Source organism: Mastomys coucha, unplaced genomic scaffold (genome assembly GCF_008632895.1).
Source record: "Mastomys coucha isolate ucsf_1 unplaced genomic scaffold, UCSF_Mcou_1 pScaffold21, whole genome shotgun sequence".
Lineage (NCBI taxonomy): Eukaryota > Metazoa > Chordata > Mammalia > Rodentia > Muridae > Mastomys > Mastomys coucha.
In genome coordinates this window covers 165,527,185-165,545,388 of record NW_022196904.1, presented here as the reverse complement: position 1 = coordinate 165,545,388, position 18,204 = coordinate 165,527,185, and the positions used below count along the sequence as shown (strand labels likewise).

At 42.6% G+C, this 18,204-nt stretch overlaps 1 protein-coding gene across 2 annotated transcripts in view; it reads left to right on the top strand.

Annotated features, from left to right (window-relative positions):
* Lipa (lipase A, lysosomal acid type) overlaps positions 1 to 18,204 on the top strand; it is a 36,405-nt gene that overhangs the window by 1,211 nt on the left and 16,990 nt on the right. For both annotated transcript variants that reach the window (XM_031390137.1, XM_031390136.1), the window contains exons 2-4: positions 1,102 to 1,340; positions 2,584 to 2,701; positions 16,488 to 16,686. In XM_031390137.1, the coding sequence (XP_031245997.1) occupies positions 1,242 to 1,340; positions 2,584 to 2,701; positions 16,488 to 16,686 (416 nt within the window). In that variant the 5' untranslated portion in view covers positions 1,102 to 1,241. The remainder of the gene's footprint in view (positions 1 to 1,101; positions 1,341 to 2,583; positions 2,702 to 16,487; positions 16,687 to 18,204) is intronic.

Below are 18,204 nucleotides of genomic sequence, written 5' to 3'. Positions count from 1 at the left end.
GGTGATCTGTAAAAAAAACGGCTTCCACCAAAAAGAAATGTGCTTATTTTAAATTGCGCAGAAAACCTTTATTTATCGATCTACTTCCCCCGCCTCTCCCGCTTTTCAGTCTGTTTTTTTGTTCTCTAGTGTTGAAGGAATTCTGGGACAGTGACCTGGAGTTGAAAGGCAGCTTTACACTGTGCTACATAAAACTGTGCTGGCAACTAAAAGCATGCGTGGCCAGGACAAACCCCAGAGATGATCCTCTCCTGTCTGCAATGCTGGAATAAAATAACTTCAGGAGAAATTGCAGTTATTTGAGAGCCAGTTTCCTAGGAAATGTGGAAAGCTTGGTTTAAGAGAGTCTTCAGTTATTTATTATTTTCAGGCAGCAGTATTGAGAAATCAACACTGACTTGAGAAATCAGCTTGATGGGCATAATTACTTTGAGATTTGTCCGTATTGTGTATATTGGTGAAGTATGCATACATATACAATTTGTCTAACTAATTATTTATTTGGTTTGGCTTTCCCCCCCTAGCTTTTGGTCGTTATATACAAAGCTGCTATAATTTAAGTACAAGCCTTTAGGAGTATGTGCACCTGTCTTTTAAAATGAGCATCTGCGTTTTTTAAAGGCCTGGATTAGAGCCCCAGCATTCATTCTAACCATAGTCTGAGGCTTAGACTTGTACACATCAGACTTAGCAACTGCAGTACTTTGCTACCCTGTAATTTTGAGCCATGGGTGGGGGGGGGGTGATCTGTGTTGACATAGAGTTTCTCTTTTCTTTCCCTTCATTTTCATTAACTTGAGTGACAGTTTTGAACGCTGACATTTAATTTTGGGAAAGAACACATTTCAGATCTAGTGGCAGGTGAGAGCTAATGTTGGCTTAACTTAAAAATATATTTAAATCTGATACAGAGCGGAAAGGGTGGGGGAATTCTAGGGCTCTGCCTTTTTGTTCTAAATTCCTCCACATGCTGCTTCTTTAGAAAGTTTGTTTCCCTTTGTGAGGAGGTGGTACCTGAGTGTACAAGACCGAGTGTGTTAGCTGGGGTTGGTGGTTCTAGTGGCTTCTTAGTTAAAACAAACTGATGTTTTTCCCTGCCAGAGACGCTGGAGTCGTTCCGTTCATATCTGTCTTCCCTGTGGGATTTTATAAATTTGGTTCAAGCCTTTTAAAGAGGGCCCTGATCTGTCAAGGCATGCTTGTGTGGTAAAATTCAGCTGGCTACCATAAAGGGAAGGAAGATGCAACTCCTGGTGGTCTGTTTCGTCATTGGGATCCTGCTTTCTCCGGGGCCCATGGGGACCGTATCAACTGTGGACCCCGAAGTAAACATGAACGTGGTGAGTTTCTAAAGGTCACCTGCTTTTGAAATGCAGTGATGACAAGTGTTGTTTTCTTAAACAGAGTTATGATGTCATAACCAAAGCTCTTTGCAGCTTGTTATGATTTTCACTTTTTGTGAGTTGTAGATGCCAGGCTCCGCTTTTCCCACTAGATACCACTTATAGAAGCAGATTTATCAGGCTGCTGAACAAGATACACAACCTATGCTTAGTAATGTCTACTCTTTAATAATTTTATTTTTAAATCATTTAAAACACACTTTAAAACTGATCCAACTGCGTAAGCCGTTTACGAGGATGTCTTTGTGAGTGCTGAACCTGAGCTGGGGTTAAGAATGTCCAGGGAACACAGCTCAGTACAGTTGCGAAAATATTAAAAGGAACCATTAGAAAAATCTAAGCAACAAACAAACAAACAGAACCAAAAAAACCTACCTGAGTTAATTAAAGCATTTCAAAGTTATGAATCTTAAGTAAACAGTGAAATCTGGATAAAACCACGTGGAAGAATATGGTAGGAAGAAAATATAGATTACTAACGGCACAATAGTTTTAAAACAGAAGACCTAGCTGAAGAGACAGGTGACTTCAGAGATGGACAAGTTCCTAGGTAGGACAGTATGGAATGACACAGGCCTTGGCATTCTCCCCTCCCCCACCCTCCACCTCTTAACAGTTCCTTCATGAGGGAATAATGGAATTCAAGTCTTTCAAGTTTTTTATGGTAGAGAGGATAATGAACATGCAATTGATGGATACCTTCCCACCTAGCCTTCAGCCATGTTTGCCCCATGGCTCTTTCCTTGTGGGGAGGTAAATTTAATGGCAGTTTCCCATTTATCAGCTTTTCTTCCTTCAGTTTCGTGTCCTTCAAATGACATTCGTTTAGCCTTATTGCCTAGGTCAGGAACTTTAGAACATGAAAAATGTAAGCTGACCTATTAGAAAAGTAGTCTTGATTTGTGTCTGGTTGGCATGATAGAAAAAAAAAAACATCAAGAGCTCAAATTTGACACACTCAGTGTAGACCTGGTGGAGTGGTGAAATGCCAGTGAGTATAGACGAGTGGGTCTTGAGATGGAATTTTGGTTACTAGATGGAGCAGAGTGAAGTTGAAATGATCTCCTTTAAAAAGCAAAGCAAAGCATAAAAAAAAAAAAGTCATGGCTTTTGTTTTCTCCCTTGGAGCTGGAAGAATCAGAGTCCACCATAGAATGCCCACTGTCCTTTTTCTCCCCAGACTGAGATAATCATGCACTGGGGATACGCTTCCGAGGAACACTCAGTCCAGACAGGAGACGGCTACATTCTGGGTATTCACCGAATCCCTCATGGGCGGAAGAACCATTTTGACAAAGGTATGGATGTGTGGCAAGGTGGAGCAGCTTTTGGAAGTCACTGCATCGTCTGAGTTGGTGGCTGAATTCAGACTTCCCTTGACAGGGTGACCACAGGACGGCTGGAGGTCAAAGCACTAGTGAAGCAAGGCTGGCTTGACTAAGTCATTGTTACTACTGGGCTCTAAGGTCAAATTCCACCTACAGTTTGAAAATGTCTCCTTGGTTTCTTAGGGAAGAATTTTATCTAATGGGCTGTTGTGAGCATTAAACAGTTGGCTTTGACAATTTAAAAATAATCCAAAAAAAAAAAAAAGACCAGAAAGATAAACAGTAAATACTTCTTTTCTATCTTACTTTCCAGTTTTTAACATGTGTTCTTGTTGTATAATATCTTCACTTAAAATCTTTGTGCCTTCCAAATGCACATTAGAGACAAATATGGATTTTTTTTTCTGTTGCCACCTTTTAAATTCAAAAGGTACCATAAAGGACATAGTGTTTTATTCTTTGAATTATTTATTTGCTATCAGCAAACTCTCAAAAGGTAGGTTTATTTCCTATCACAGAAACCTTCCCAGTAATTCTTAAAGCACTTATCTGAAGATACATAGTATTCCATTACATATTTGTGTCATGGTTTGTTTAACAAGTATCTATTAATGAACTTTTGTGCCAATTTGAATTTCCGGCTAACAAATACTGCTGCTTAAACAGATCAACAACAACAAAAAATACACCTACATATTGTGCAAGTCAATAAGTAGTATATAGAGATACTTTTATTATTATTAATATTAATATATAGCAATGTAGAAAATGCTCCCTATGTGAGCATGTACTTATAGTGACTTTCACTAGGAGTATATAAAAATTCTTATAAATTTGCTTTAAAATTTGTACCTGGGTATATAGTTATATTTTGGGGGGTATATAGTTATATTATTTTTGACCAACTTATAACTCGAGCAAAACTGTGGTCCTGATGTGGGTGATGGAATTTCTAGTTAAACTATCTGAAACTCTTAACAGGATAATAGAAGTGCCTTTAGCTATCTCTCAAGATGTAGCCTATTGCTTTTCTGAAACATGGGGTCTGGCTTAAGGTAAATGGCTAGCTCGCTCTTCTGTTAGGGTTGAAACCCGGCAGAAGAATGTCTTTACCTCACATGCTTCTCAAGCCATTATTCAGAGTGAACTACAAACCTGGGCAAATGTGAGCTTTGTATAAACATCTGCCTTATGATTCTCCTGAGGTCGTGTGGGATGTCTATTTTTCCTGTGTCCATCACAGACACTAAGTCAATAATTCTTGGGGGGGGTATGGCAGTGTTCCTTTCTAACACTATATTCTATATGTTTATAGCTCTATACTATCATTTCTCCTGTGGATCTTATACAAAACGATTGAACGATGACTTGCATTGATCTGTTTTTTCTGTTCTCAGACACATAAAGTATATATTTTATGCAAGAGCAAGCATAGGATCTTAGTTTCCTTTCTCCTCTCCTTTTAAAAAAAATACAATAGCAACATCAGGTTTTAGATTCTATCTCAAGACAAATAAGTATAGATAATTATTTCCTGTAAAGTTCTTAGTTAAGTAGTAATTACTACTACAAGCCATTTTTTTAAAGGTCCCAGGTAATACCATGCTGGGAGAATGTACTACATCCACCCCCAGCTTCTGTCTCCATACTATAGTTAAAGCACACGGGGCTCCTTCTTGTCCAGTGCACACACATCACACTGTGGCTGGCGGAAGGAGGCAAAGGTGGCCCCCCTCAAAGAGACAGCAGTCCTTGGAGGCAGAAGGTAGTTCCCTTGCAGGCTGGGGAGGTGGATGCCCTTACCAGAGCACTCTTGCCAGAGAGTGCTGAGTCAGCTGTGTGTTTACCTTTAGACCCCAGGCTTCCTTCACCAATTGTGAGGAGCCCCCACCATCCCTTGCGGAGGTCCGAGATGTGTGTGTTTACAAGGGAGCCTCAGAGGGGGCTTTTCAAGGACTTCTGGGACTCAGTTCTCGAAAGGAGTTGGGAGTTTTCTAAGAACTGCACAGATGCTTTTCCTATGGTTCGCTCTCCACAGCCCAAGCCCAAGTGCTGGCCGGAAGCTCTTTATTTTGTCTATTCAGGAGCACTTTGGTCAGTGCTATTAATCTGCCTTGCTGAAAATCAAAAAAAAAAAAAAAGCCAAAGAATACACAGTACCCAAAGTGACACAGATCTTGTGAATGAATGTCACTTCCCTCTGGCTGTCTATTAATAGCACATCACCCTTCCAGTGACCTAGACTAGAAATTGCTAAGTCATTTTCCTTTTGTTTGGCAGTGCTAGCGATCCAACCCAGGTCCTCATGCATGCTTAGGTAAACACTGCTATCAAGCTATATCCATAGCCCTTGCAGAATTGTTCTTGATTCCTGATCTCGAGGCCTTCCACAAGCCATCTCTCATTAATATTGTTCTCCCTGCTCTGAATACCACACTTCTTCCCCTTACAATCTTGATGACACTCATTTTTAGGCACTTGGAGACAGCGCAGAAGCTGAGAGAATCTTGAGTGACCGACTTTGTGGAGGGTGGGAGCTCTACATATACCAGAAAAATCAAAACTCAAAGCTGGTCTTTGGAAATTTAGTATTGTTTTTATGAAATGAATGCTTTTTACATATAGAGAGCAATGCCCCATATCCTTATTCTTTATAAGATACATTAAAGTGTCATTTCTTTATTGGGGTTCCATTCTTGAGGGGCAATGAGTTACAGAGAAGTGGTGAGTGGCATCTTCAGACAGCATGACTAGCTTCACATGGGTGTCAAAGGTTCTGTGTGAACCCAGGGTGGAGCCAGGTGTCTGCTCTGCCTGTGTTCACCTGTAAGTTCTGCTTCCTGCTGCCTCTCTGTCTCTTTTTTGCAGAGAAAGTCGCTTAAATCTCATCTATTATGTGATTTTGTGAGGCAACAATCTTAATGGATCTAATCGATGTAGACACACACATCCCATAATTGTCTGTCCTGGCTATGTGTATGTTTCACCTCATCCAGAAGAGCAGACATTCGTACTTGGTGGCTATTGGAGACTGCTTGCAATTTCCCATTTAAAATGCATTGTGTGTGTGTGTGTGTGTGTGTATGTGTGTACATCCTTTGCATGCTAGAGGAGACATTAGATGTTCTTCTCTGTCATTCTCTATCCTATTCCTTCGAGACAAGGTCTCTTACTGCCTTTAGAACCTGTCTGGTAGCCAGCAAGTCCCAACCATCCAACTGTCTCCATCTCACACCATGTTAGATTTCTTTTAGGGTTTTTCTTTGTTCTTTTTTTAAAGATTTATTTATTATTATAAATAAGTACACTGTAGCTGTCCTCAGACGCAGCAGAAGAGGGAGTCAGATCTCATGGGTGGTTATAAGCCACCACGTGGTTGCTGGGATTTGAACTCACAACCTTTGGAAGAACAGTTGGTGCTCTTCCTGGCTGAGCCATCTCACCAGCCCGTTTGTTTGTTTTTAAATGTGGGTGGTGGGGGATTTGAACTCAAATTCTCATACTTTCACAGAAATTACTCTTTTCCCACTGAGCCATCTTTCCACTTTTAAGCAATCATTCTCGTCACATGCTGAACTACCATTGTATTTGCTAAGCGCTTAAGGGAACTGAAACAGAGAAAATAATCATTTATAGAGAAGTGGTTTTGTTTTTCTCTGCTCAGCCTTAAGGATGAGTGTTAATACTACAAGGGTCTCATTTCCTGCTTGGACCAAGGATTTGAAAAGCTTGTACCTTTATACCATATTTCTGGAAGATTTCCAGGTATCTAGATCTTCATGTTTGAGATCAGTCAAGTCATTTCCTGCTTGAGAGAGCCGAGGCAAAGGGCAGTTACTTGGGCATTTTGTGAAGAGGTAGTATTCCTTGAATTCAGAACATGTCCTTATATAATACATATTGAGCAAGCTGATCTCATGACAACCATAATATAGACTGTATTTAGCTAAAACAAGGAAATACTACGTGTGCCAGCATTAAAAGGAAAATAAAAGGCCGACTGACTTACTAATTGCCTAACTGGGAAATTAGGTACCTCATTTGTACCTGAACAATTCTGCATCTGATGGCCTGGGGGCTGAGATCGCATTCTGGGCTGTGAAGACTGGAAACATCTGCATGCAGTATGAGGAAGCAGACTTCTCAAGCGTGGCCTAGGCACAGCTTTCCAAGGGTTGCCAGCCAAGCCATTTGAGTCATAGGTGAAAGTTCTCAATGTGGCTTGTGAGTTGTTGAAAGAAAAGACTCCAGGCCATTGTTTTGATTTCGTTAGGTCTTTCTTTCTGTAGAGAAACCCTCCTTTTGAAGGAAACTATTTGTGAGTTTCTGGCTTATTTCTTCATTTAATAAATGCAGCTATAGTAAGGGTACATAATCTGACATGTAACTCCCTGTATCAGAGACCTCAGCACTTGTAGACCGGGCTTAGCGCATATCCAGGCTTTCTGGGCTTCTGATGGTACATTGGGTAGGGGATTGCGTTTCAACCTTTTTTTTTATTAGATATTTTCTTTATTTACATGTCATATGATATCTCCTTTCCCAGTTTCCTCTCCGAAAAACAAGAAAAAAAAAACCCCAAAACAAAACAAAACAAAACCAAAAAATACCCCTGTTCCCTCCCCCCTCCCCCTGCTCACCCTACCCTCTCCCGCTTCCTGGCCCTAGCATTCCCCTACACTGGAGCATAGAACCTTCACAGGGCCAAGGGCCTCTCCTCCCATTGATGACTGACTTGGCCATCCTCTGCTACATATGCTGCTGGAGCCATGAGTCCCACCATGTATACTGTTTGGTTGGTGGTTTAGTCCCTGGCAGCTCTGAGGGTACTAGTTAGTTCATATTGTTGTTCCTCCTAAGGGGCTGCAAACCCTTCAGCTCCTTGGGTTCTTTCTCTGGCTTCTTTACTGAGGACCCTGTGCTCAGTCCAATGGTTGGCTGTGAGCCTCTACTTCTGTATCAGTCGGGTACTGTCAGAGCCTCTCAGGAGACAGCTATATCAGGCTCCTGTTAGCTAGCACTTGCCGGCATCCACGATAGTGTCTGGATTTAATGACTGAATATGGGAAGCATTCCCAGGTGCAGCGGTCTCTGGATTGTCCTTCCTTCAGTCTCTGCTCCATAGTTAGTCTCTACAACTCCTTCCATGGGTATTTTGTTCCCCCTTTTAAGAAGGAATGAAGTATCCACACTTTGCGTTTCAATCTTTTAAACTCAGTAACATAAGTTGAGCTAGCTATACGGTCCATTTGTCCAACTCTGTTTGAGGTTGGAGCAAAGGAGAAGTAACCAGAGCATACACTGTTTCACCTGCTCCTTCCCTTTCTCCACACCTTTTCCTTCTTGGCTAGCGTCTTGTGTCTGGGAAAATATCTAATGTCTCCCTGGCATACAAAAGGTTGTACACACACACACACACACACACACACACACACACACACACACTTTACATATATATATATATATATATATATATATATATAAAATATATGTATACATATTAATATATATATATATTAAGTGGAAAATTGCAAGCATAGTCTTCAATAGCTGTAAGTACAAATGTCTGCTGCTCTGGCTTGGGTTGAAAAGTGCAGCCAGGACAGAATATTAAGGAATGTGTGTATCTCCATCCATTAGATCCATAAAGACTGCTGCCCTTAGAACACCTTAGTGCCTGGGGGTATATCTTCTGCACTCTCTGTGTGTTTGGTTCCCAGTGGTTAAGTCAACAGTAACTCAGATGGTTGATGACAAGGGCAATTACTGCCTTCCCCGCAGGATGAAGTGAAGCTGGAGCCCCGTGGAGGCCAAAGTCTCTTTCGCTTTGTTTGCTTTGATGTTGCTTAGGTTGCTGACTCATTTGTTTTGAAGATGCTGTACCCCAAGGACTTGGCCTGTTCCCCAAGTACTTCATAGCCCTTGTAGGACTGAGCAAAGCATTGAGATTTCAAAATGTCCCTTGTTCTGTTCTAAGTCACATTTGGGTCAAGGCTTCCCTACCTGTCCAGGGCAAACTCTGTGGTGTTCCTATGGAGGGTCCAGCTGGATACCGCCAGCTATGCCCTGGTCACCGCCCCTTTGTGACTGTACCAAAAGCACTAGCCTCAGGCTTCGTGTGATGGTCACAGTTTATTTAGCCTCTCTGGGTTTGCTTCTTCGTCTTTTACATGAAAAGAATAATACCCACCCCATCCTTGCTGTAAGGCCCTTGAGACACCTTGCCCTGGTGTGCACCCCGTCCCAGATTCAGCTTCTGCTGCTACAGACCCTGCTGTGAATGCTGTGGGCCTTTGTGAATGTTGCTGCCTTTGTGCTGCTTAAATGATCCTAGCAAGGGGGTGGAGAGCTGCGCTGTGCTAGCGACGGGACCTGGTGATACAGGGTCATGGGCTCGCTCCTGCAGTGCAGGTCATCCCCTTTCCTACAGGTAGACTTTGAAGTGGGAATGTTATGACCTGGCCTGTGACAAAAGCCACACGACTTGGCTTTCTTTGGACAAGCCAAGTGGCCCCCAGACATGAATCATCAGATGAATCATTAGGACTCTGATTAACCTGTTGGCCAAATGAGGATAACAAGGTTATGGCGGTTAAGTAGTTTTCCCATGATAAAATGGCCAAGGTGACCTAGAGACAAGGTTCCTATACCTCGTGTTTTAAGTTTCCACCCATTCACCCCCTTTTCGTTAGCCGTTGGGTTTGCAGTGTTGTCCTTGATAAAGTCAGAAAACGATCTGGTAACTTCCATATTGGATTCTCTTGTTTAGTCACCTGGGACCTACACTTTGGACCTAAGCCCTGTCGCCTTGTTTCTTTTTCCAGCTAGGCTGTACCTCACCTCTCCCTGTGGCATGTGTCTTTTTACCCTTCTACCTACTGACATGTGATAATGAAGATAGATAGTTCTCATGGGATCCAGACTCCCCAGCCTTGGACTTCTGAGCCTTGAATTTGGAATTTTAAATCTTTGTTTGTTTTTTTTTTTTTAAATAGGGATTTTTAGGTATTTTGTCACTAAAATCGATAGTATTTAAAACCAATAGTATTTGAACTAATTTTTAAGGCCAAATGTTCGAACTAGAATTAGACTATAAACATTCACTCAGAGGCCTTCACTTTGGATGACTGAAACCCAATGGCAGGCTTTGCTGCCAACCCCCAATCCACTCATGCTGATTCTTGAGGAGACCCTTAAGATGCTCCTTGGAGGTTTGTTGGGGGAAGTCTGTCCAGGATATTTTGGGCAACTCCTTCTTCCCTGACCCAGTGCAGGCTCAGTAGCTGCTGTAACTCCTTAAGTAGGTTTGCATATACCTTGTTGAGTTGATTTGGAATAGCCAAGGGAGCGTCAGAAACAAGACCTTCCAGCCAGGCTCTGTGTAAGGAGTTCCTCATTCTCCAGGTCAAGGCCAGAGGCAGTAACATGTCTGCGTCACAATCACTCCGTGTTATTTCAGTACATAGCTAGTTTGGGCATGGGCTGCTTGGCTTGCTGAGAGCTAGCTGGAAACAGACACCATATCTGTGTGCATGCCTCTTCTCTACTTTCTTTTAATAATTGCCTTTTTTTTTTTTTAGATCACTGGCTAAAACCAAGACCTTTGAAGTAAGGTAGACTTGAGTCTCGGTGTTGGCACACTACTGCCTGAATGTTCTATGGCCAGTTGCTTTCTCTACGTGTAGGTCACTGCTAGGCCTCAAACCCAGGACACATCCCTGAGGAGCATATGTAACATACCAAAGTGGACCTGGATGCCAGGTTCTCCCTGTACCTTCAGTCCCTACCTGTTACAGGGTATGGCTGCATGCCGCTCACTCTCTTCGAAACAGTCCAGGGGCTGGGCTGTCTTTCCCTAGTGTCCTTTCCTTATATAATCCAGCCATTTTGATTACTGGTCCACTTTTGCCTACCCTTTACCTTCCTGGCTTCTTGAGGTCTGCCGTGCCCCCTCCTGCCTCTCCTCACATGGCCATGTCCACTCTGGACTCTCCCAGATGCCCCTGCCTCTGGCTATGATCTCCCTTTTATCTACAATAAACTTTCTCCTCCACCATCTCTTTTCTTATTTCTTGTTTTTATTCAATCACCTCATCCTTAACATGGATGTGAAAGTTTAAGCCATACGTGACTAGAGACCTGGGACATAACTGGTAGCTGTGGTTAACACTAATGCCAAGCTCTGCAGACTCTAGAAGCTGGCTTAGGTTATTATGTGGTAAAATTCATTCAGGAAGCACTGAGACCAAAGCCTACTTAGGCCTTGTTGGTACAGGAATGACTGTACCAACCCTTGCACGTTGAGTTTGTCCAGAGGAGAGGTCCCACTTTGCTGGTTGATGAATTCTATGAACTTGGTGGATTATGTGGCCCATTCATGGAGAGGGGCAGCTCTAGCTTTGTGCTACCTAGTTGGGAACCATGGGAATGGATATATACTACATACAAGTTCTCTCTTACCATTTTGTTTAGAATCTGCTATTGCAGGGCACACATCCTTTTGTGAGAGATTCAGGCTCTTCCAAAAGTAGCAAGGAGCTTAGGATGTCAGGTTGAGGAGGACCTTATAAATCCTGGGTCAGGCAAAGAAGTCTGCCATTTCAAGCTAATTCCTGAGGTGGATCCATTGTGCTAGTGTCTTAGCCTTCTCAAGGAACTACAAGGCCCCTGGTAGTCTAAAGATCACTGACCCTGGCCACCAATTATAAAGTTAAATCAAATCCTTTGAGACTTTATGACTAGTGAAAATTGAGTTCTGTGTCATGCTGACAATGTTCAACTTTGGCCTCCTTCCTCCTTGCCTCTTGGTTTGGTTACTTCCCTAGACCTCAGCTGCTTCCCCATGACTTTTTGGAGTGAAGTAGCTTCTCATGCAGACTCGCTTCTCAGGAGGTAGGAGGACTTCCCCAGCCACCAAGTTGTCTTCCTCTTCTGAAGCACAGTCATTGTCAGGCCTCCCTTCAGCTGAGATTCCCCTCACTGGCAGGCAGCATTACAATGAACAGCCATGAGGCTGCCATTTAAGTGAGCAGTGAAGTCATTTGCCTGTCCTTGACTAGGAAAAAAAAAAGAGATACTTCCGTTTTGGCATTTTTGTTGTTGTTGCTTGTTACTGATGTTGTCCTTGATTGATGTTTTTGCATTAGCTCCCAGAGGCAGGAATTTTAGTAATTACTGTCATACTGAGCTTTAGTGAGTATTTTTAATATTTCTCAAGATGAACTAAAATCTAGATTGAAGGCAGAGATGGCACATCTGGCCCAGTGCACTGAAGGTAGAACTTTCAAGATAAGTTTAGTCTTGCTGATGTAGCCATAAAGTACCATTAGAACCAGATGCACAACTATTATACATGTGCAGAGGGCCTTGGTCAGTCCCATGCATGCTTTCTGGTTAGTTGCTTCTGTATGTTTGTTTGTGTCCTTGACCCCTCTGGCTCCTTCAATCCTTCCTCCCCTTCTTCCACAGGATTCCCCAAGCTCTGTCTAATGTCTGGCTTTAGATCACTGTATCTTTAATAGTGTCTAGGGTGGGATCCCTCTCATGGCATGGGTCTTAAGCTGGAGCCAGTCATTAGTTGGCCCTTTCTTCAAATTCTGCTCCATTTTTTTTTTTTTTTTTACCCCTGCATATCTTATAGACAGGACAAATTGTGTGTCTAAGATTTTTGTGGCTGGGTTGGTATCCTGTCGTGTCCGCCCTGACCAGCAAGAAAGATGCGACCCGAGCTCTTCCTTTTAGCAGTTTATTCAGGAACCTTTTTAAACAATGCTTCCCCTCCTGCTTCTCCTGCTCCTTCTGCCTCTTCTCCCTCCTGCTCCTTCTCCTCCTGCTCTGCCTCTCCTGCCTCTCTGGAGCCATTACTTAAGCCCCGCCTTTCTGCCATCTAAGCCCCGCCTTCCAGCCCACCCTCGGCCATTTAAGTACTCCCAAGCTTAGCCAATCCCAATGGGCCACATGGCAAAAGCGAATAGGTCACCAGATGCGGAAGCAACCAATGGCAGCAAGCTTAGCCAAATGAGGGCTTGTTTATGAGACCACTAGCTGTTGAGGGGAAACCTGAAAGGAGAATGTGGCTTTCCCCTCTTCCACGGCCTTACAACAGCGCTGATCTTCCAAACAGCTCCTAACGAGCTTCCACACAGGTCTTACTCCTGCTTTCAAAATACCTGACAGTAACAGCTCTTGGAGAGCCAGAAAAATTAAATGCGATTGCAAAGTGCCCATGTTTACTTTTGTTACCCTTTTTTTGTTACTTTTCTTTTACTTTCAGTTCCCTACTCTGGGAAACTGTATTGCTCCTTCCTGGAGACTTTATTGTCTCTACTCCCGAGATCCTTATCGTCCCAACTTACCTTGGGAACTTACCAGCCGGCTACCTTGATTGCAAAAGGTTCTGAGTCTCAAGAGGTTTGTCCCCATCCGGGCCACCAACTGTCACGTCCGCCCTGACCAGCAAGAAAGACGCGACCCTGAGCTCTTCCTTTTAACAGTTTATTCAGGAACCTTTTTAAACAATGTATTCCCTCCTGCTTCTCCTGCTTCTTCTGCCTCTTCTCCCTCCTGCTCCTTCTCCTCCTCTGCTCTGCCTCTCCTGCCTCTCTGGAGCCATTACTTAAGCCCCGCCTTCCTGTCATCTAAGCCCCGCCTTCCAGCCCACCCTCGGCCGGTAAGTACTCCCAAGCTTAGCCAATCCCAATGGGCCACGTGGCAAAAGCGGATAGGACACCAGATGCGGAAGCAACCAATGGCAGCAAGCTTAGCCAAATGAGGGCTTGTTTATGAGACCACTCGCTCTTGGGCGAGGCTGAAAATGGCTCTCCACAGTATCCCAATCTGGAGATGGAACAAGGACCAAAGTAAAAGAAAATACCACTGTTGGAAGTTTTGGCTGGTTACAGGATATGGCCAGTTCAGGCTTCATATCTTCTGTTTCTGGGAGTCTTAGCTAGGGTCACCCTCATAGATTCCTGGGAGTTTCCATTGTCCTAGGTTTCTAGCTCATCGCACAGATACACCCCTGCCACAATCAAGTTGTCTCTCCCAGTACTCTCTGCCCAGTCCTCACCTGCCACCTTTTCCCTTCTGTTCCTATCTCTACTTTCCCCTTCCCAGTCCCCTCCCTCCATCCATCCCCAATGGATGTCTAATCTATTCCCCTTTCTCAGTGAGATTCAAGTGTCTCTAAAGTGGATGTACAACTTTGCGCTCCCACCAGCCACGGGAGAGTGTTCCCTTTGCTCCATATCCTGGAGAGTGTTCCCTTTGCTCCATATCCTGGAGAGTGTTCCCTTTGCTCCATATCCTGGAGAGTGTTCCCTTTGCTTCATATCCTTGTCAGCATGAGCTGTTGCTTTAAGTTTTTAATCTTAGCCACTCTGGGTATAATATGGAAACTCAAAGTTGTTTTGATTTGTATTTTCCTGATGACTAAGAATGTTGAACATTTCTTTAAGTGCTTCTTAGCCATTAGAGATTCCTCTGTTGAAAAATCTCTTTAGCTCTGTATACTGTTTTTTAGTTGGGCTATTTGGCTTGTGGATGTCTAGTTTCTTGCGCTCTTTATACCTTTTGAATATCAGCCCTCTGTCTGATGTGGGGTTAGTGAAGGTCTTTTCCCATTCTTTAGGCAGCTGTTTTGCCCTGCTTATGGTATCCTTTGCCTTTCAGCAGCTTTTCAGTTTCAATAGGTTCCATTCATTATTGTTGATCTTAGTATCTGAACTATTGGTGTTCTGTTGAGAAAGATGTCTCTTATGCCAGTATGTTCAAGACTATTCTGTACTTTCCCTTCTGTCAGATTTAGTGTATCTGGGTTGGTTTGTTTGGTTTTGTTGTGGTTGGCTTGGACTTGAGTTTTGTGTGGGGTGATATATATGAGTCTATTTGCGTTCTTCTACATGCAGACATCCAGTTAGACCAGCATTATTTCTTGAAGTTGGTTTCTTTTCTCTGTTGTATAGTATTGACTTCATTGTCAAAAATCAAGTGTCCATTGATATGTGAGTTTACTTCTGGGTATTTGATTGATTCCATTGATCAACCTGTCGGTTTTTATACCAATACTATGTGGTTTTTATTATTATTTCTCTGTAGTATAATTTGAGATCATGGATGATGATACCTCCAGAAGTTCTTTTATTGTACAGGATTGTGTTAGGTAACCTGTATTTTTGTTTTTCCATATGAAGTTGAGTATTGTTCTTTCAAAGTCTGTAAAGAATTGTGCTGGAATGTTGATTGGAGTTGTGTTGAATCTGTTGATTGCTTTTGGTAGGATGGCCATTTTTACTATGTTAATCCTACCAATCCATGAGCGTGGGAGATCTTTTTATCTTCTGAGATCTTCTACAATTTTTTCTCCAAAGAGTTAAAGTTCTTGCCATACAGGTCTTTCACTTGCTTGGTTAGAATTACATCAAGGAATTCTGTATTGCTTGTGGCTATTGTAAAAGGTGTTGTTTCCCTAATTTCTTTCTCAGCCTGTTTATCATTTGTTGTATATAGGAGGGCTACTGATTTTTTTTTATTATTGGATTTTGCTTTTATAACAGATTTAGGGTCATATCAAAATCGAGGAGATGCAACGCTAAGTAACCAAGATTTCCAAATTTTGGCAGTATGAATAAATCCACTATAAACATCAACATTTCTGTTCCTGTACATGCTTAGCCTTATATTTTATGAATACCCTCAGTTGTATACATTTATAGGTTGCTGTCACCCAGTGTCTATACTTAGTTCTGCTAACATGTTAAAAATGACAAGCAAAGCTGCACTAAGCATGTGTGTGTGTGTGTGTGTGTGTGTGTGTGTGTGTGTGTGTGTAAGTAAGACTCTGGGGAGCCTTAACTTTCCGGAGACCCACAGGGTGAATAACTTGGAATTGGAGATTGATGCAAATCAAGAGGAATTTGATTGTTTCAGCATGCTGGGATTGTCCTGCACACAAAGGAGAGAGAATGACCCCATACAGTGTGTTTGAGCTTTTATACAGTTTTCAGAGCAGCAGCCATTGGGCACAATTTGATTGGCAGAACAGTGTGACTTTTAAATGAATTGGTCTTTAGGGAATGAGATGGCAAGGACTTCCCTTGTTTGTAGGTGGCCAAGGATCGGTTGCAGAATGTGTCTACAAGCTCTGGGTCTCCCCTACCTGCAGGTGGCTTATGGTCTGTCCCCTTCACTGTGGTCTGAGGAATGTAATAATTAGCTCCTCCTTTCCTGAGGGGAGGGGTGACTATGTGCTTTATGACCTTTCTCTTCCAGGAGGGGAGGGGTCTGGTGGAATTTTCCAAAGTTCCTGAGCTGACCTCTTCAAGTGTTTTTGCCAACAGTGGAGGTGAAGTCCCTTTGCCCTACATTGTGGCTAGCAGTTGTTGCATGTGTATAGAGCCATCTCACTGCTCTGTGTTCCTTTCAGTTTTTTATCTTGTTTGAAATAATCATGATCAAATTATATAACTACTTTTAAAGGTCCACCAAATCTATTTCCCTTTTTTGATGCTTAAGTCAATGTTTTGTTACTAGGTATGCAAAACAGAAGAAAAAAGTGAAGTTTTGCTGCTTCCGTGTTCATGCTGTTTAGGGACCACATAGCCTTCAGGTTTCACAGGCATACACTGTTGGCTCCATATGTTAATTAGCTTCTGCTGCTTCTGATGGCTTTGGTCCTCTTAACCTTGGCTGCTTAGCAAAACATCATGTTTGCTGAGAAGTCTGGAGCTGACAGCTTCTAAATATCAATGTTTTTCAGGTCCAAAACCAGTTGTGTATCTTCAGCATGGCTTTTTGGCAGATTCTAGTAACTGGGTCATGAACACTGACAACAGCAGCCTGGGCTTCCTCTTGGCGGACGCTGGTTTTGATGTGTGGATGGGAAACAGCAGAGGAAACACCTGGTCTCGCAAGCACAAGTCTCTTTCGGTTTCTCAGGATGAATACTGGGCCTTCAGGTATATCGCAGTTGATGATGACTTGTGCTTATATCTTTAGCATTCTCTTTTTTTTTTTTTTTTTTTTTTTTTTTTTTTTTTTTTTTTTTTTTTTTTTTTTTTTAGTTTTTTAGTTTTTTAGTTTTTTCGAGACAGGGTTTCTCTGTGTAGCCTTGGCTGTCCTGGAACTCACTCTGCAGATCAGGCTGCCTCGAACTCAGAAATCCTCCTGCCTCTGCCTCCCAAGTGCTGGGATTAAAGGCGTGCGCCACCACCGCCTGGCTATCTTTAGCATTCTTAAATCAGACTGGTGAAGTTCAAGAATAACCCTGAAGTTGTATGAAAAGGAAGCCAATATCTTTTGAAAAGTTGTGAAGCTTGTCATGGATTTAAAAACAATCATGAAGGTAAATTTAAATAAGTGATTGCATAAGTGATTAGATTCAGTTATGAATTCTTAAGGCATTCTTAACATTCCTGTCATTCAGTTGGGGCTGCTAGGTTAAATCTCAGGCAATCTCCCCATCGCCCCAATAACACCCACATGTTACATGTTTATTCATTTTATTATTATCTGTCTCTCTCTTTCTTACTCCTGGCTCCACCGATGAATTGCTGTGTGATACTCGACACAGGGTATAAACTGTTTGTTTCCTCATCTACAAATTGGGGATAAAAAAGTCCTAGCTCATAAAGTCACTGGGGCCTAAAGTAAAAGATTTAAGGAAGAAGCCCTCCAAAGATCCTGGGGCATTTTATTCTAAGTGCTTTCTGACACTGGGATTGTCACTTTGCTCAACTCTCTTTCACACACACATACAGGCTCACACACTCATCCATCCATACATACTTACATACACTCAGACATATAGACTCACATACATATACACATATACACACATACACACATATTCACACTCACAGGCTCACACACATATACACACATTTACACAGATATACATGCATACACTGTTGTGTTTTATAAAAAAATTAGGATACATTTGTAGAGTGCAGTATGGTGAAGTGGGAGGGGTGCATGAACTACTCATGGCCATGCTGAGGCATCATCCCTTCCCCCTGAGGTACCAGAGAGTCCCAGTATACTGTAGAATAAAGTTTATTTAGGGCATGGGAAAGGGGAGTTGAGAAGGGAATAGACCCAGAGAAGGCAGGGAGTAGAGACAGAGAAGGACAGAGAAAGAGAGAGAAAAAGAAGAGAGCCAGGCCAGGAACACGTGGAGAGAAAGGAGGGGAGAGAGGCAGAAAGGGGTTAGGGAGAGAAAAAAGCCAGAGAGAAAGGGCAGAGAGAGTGAGGAGGGGCCAAATAGCCCCTTTTATAGCAAGCCAGGTCTACCTGGATGTTGCCAGGTAACTGTTGGGTCAAGCCTAGAAGAAATGCTAACACACACACACACACACACACACACACCTATCTGGTTAAAAGACTACATGTGCCAGGTATTATAAAAGAGTGGCATTGTAGATGGTTGTAGGTTTGCTTCCCTTTGATAAAACCTGAGTCACCCTGTTCTTGAATCA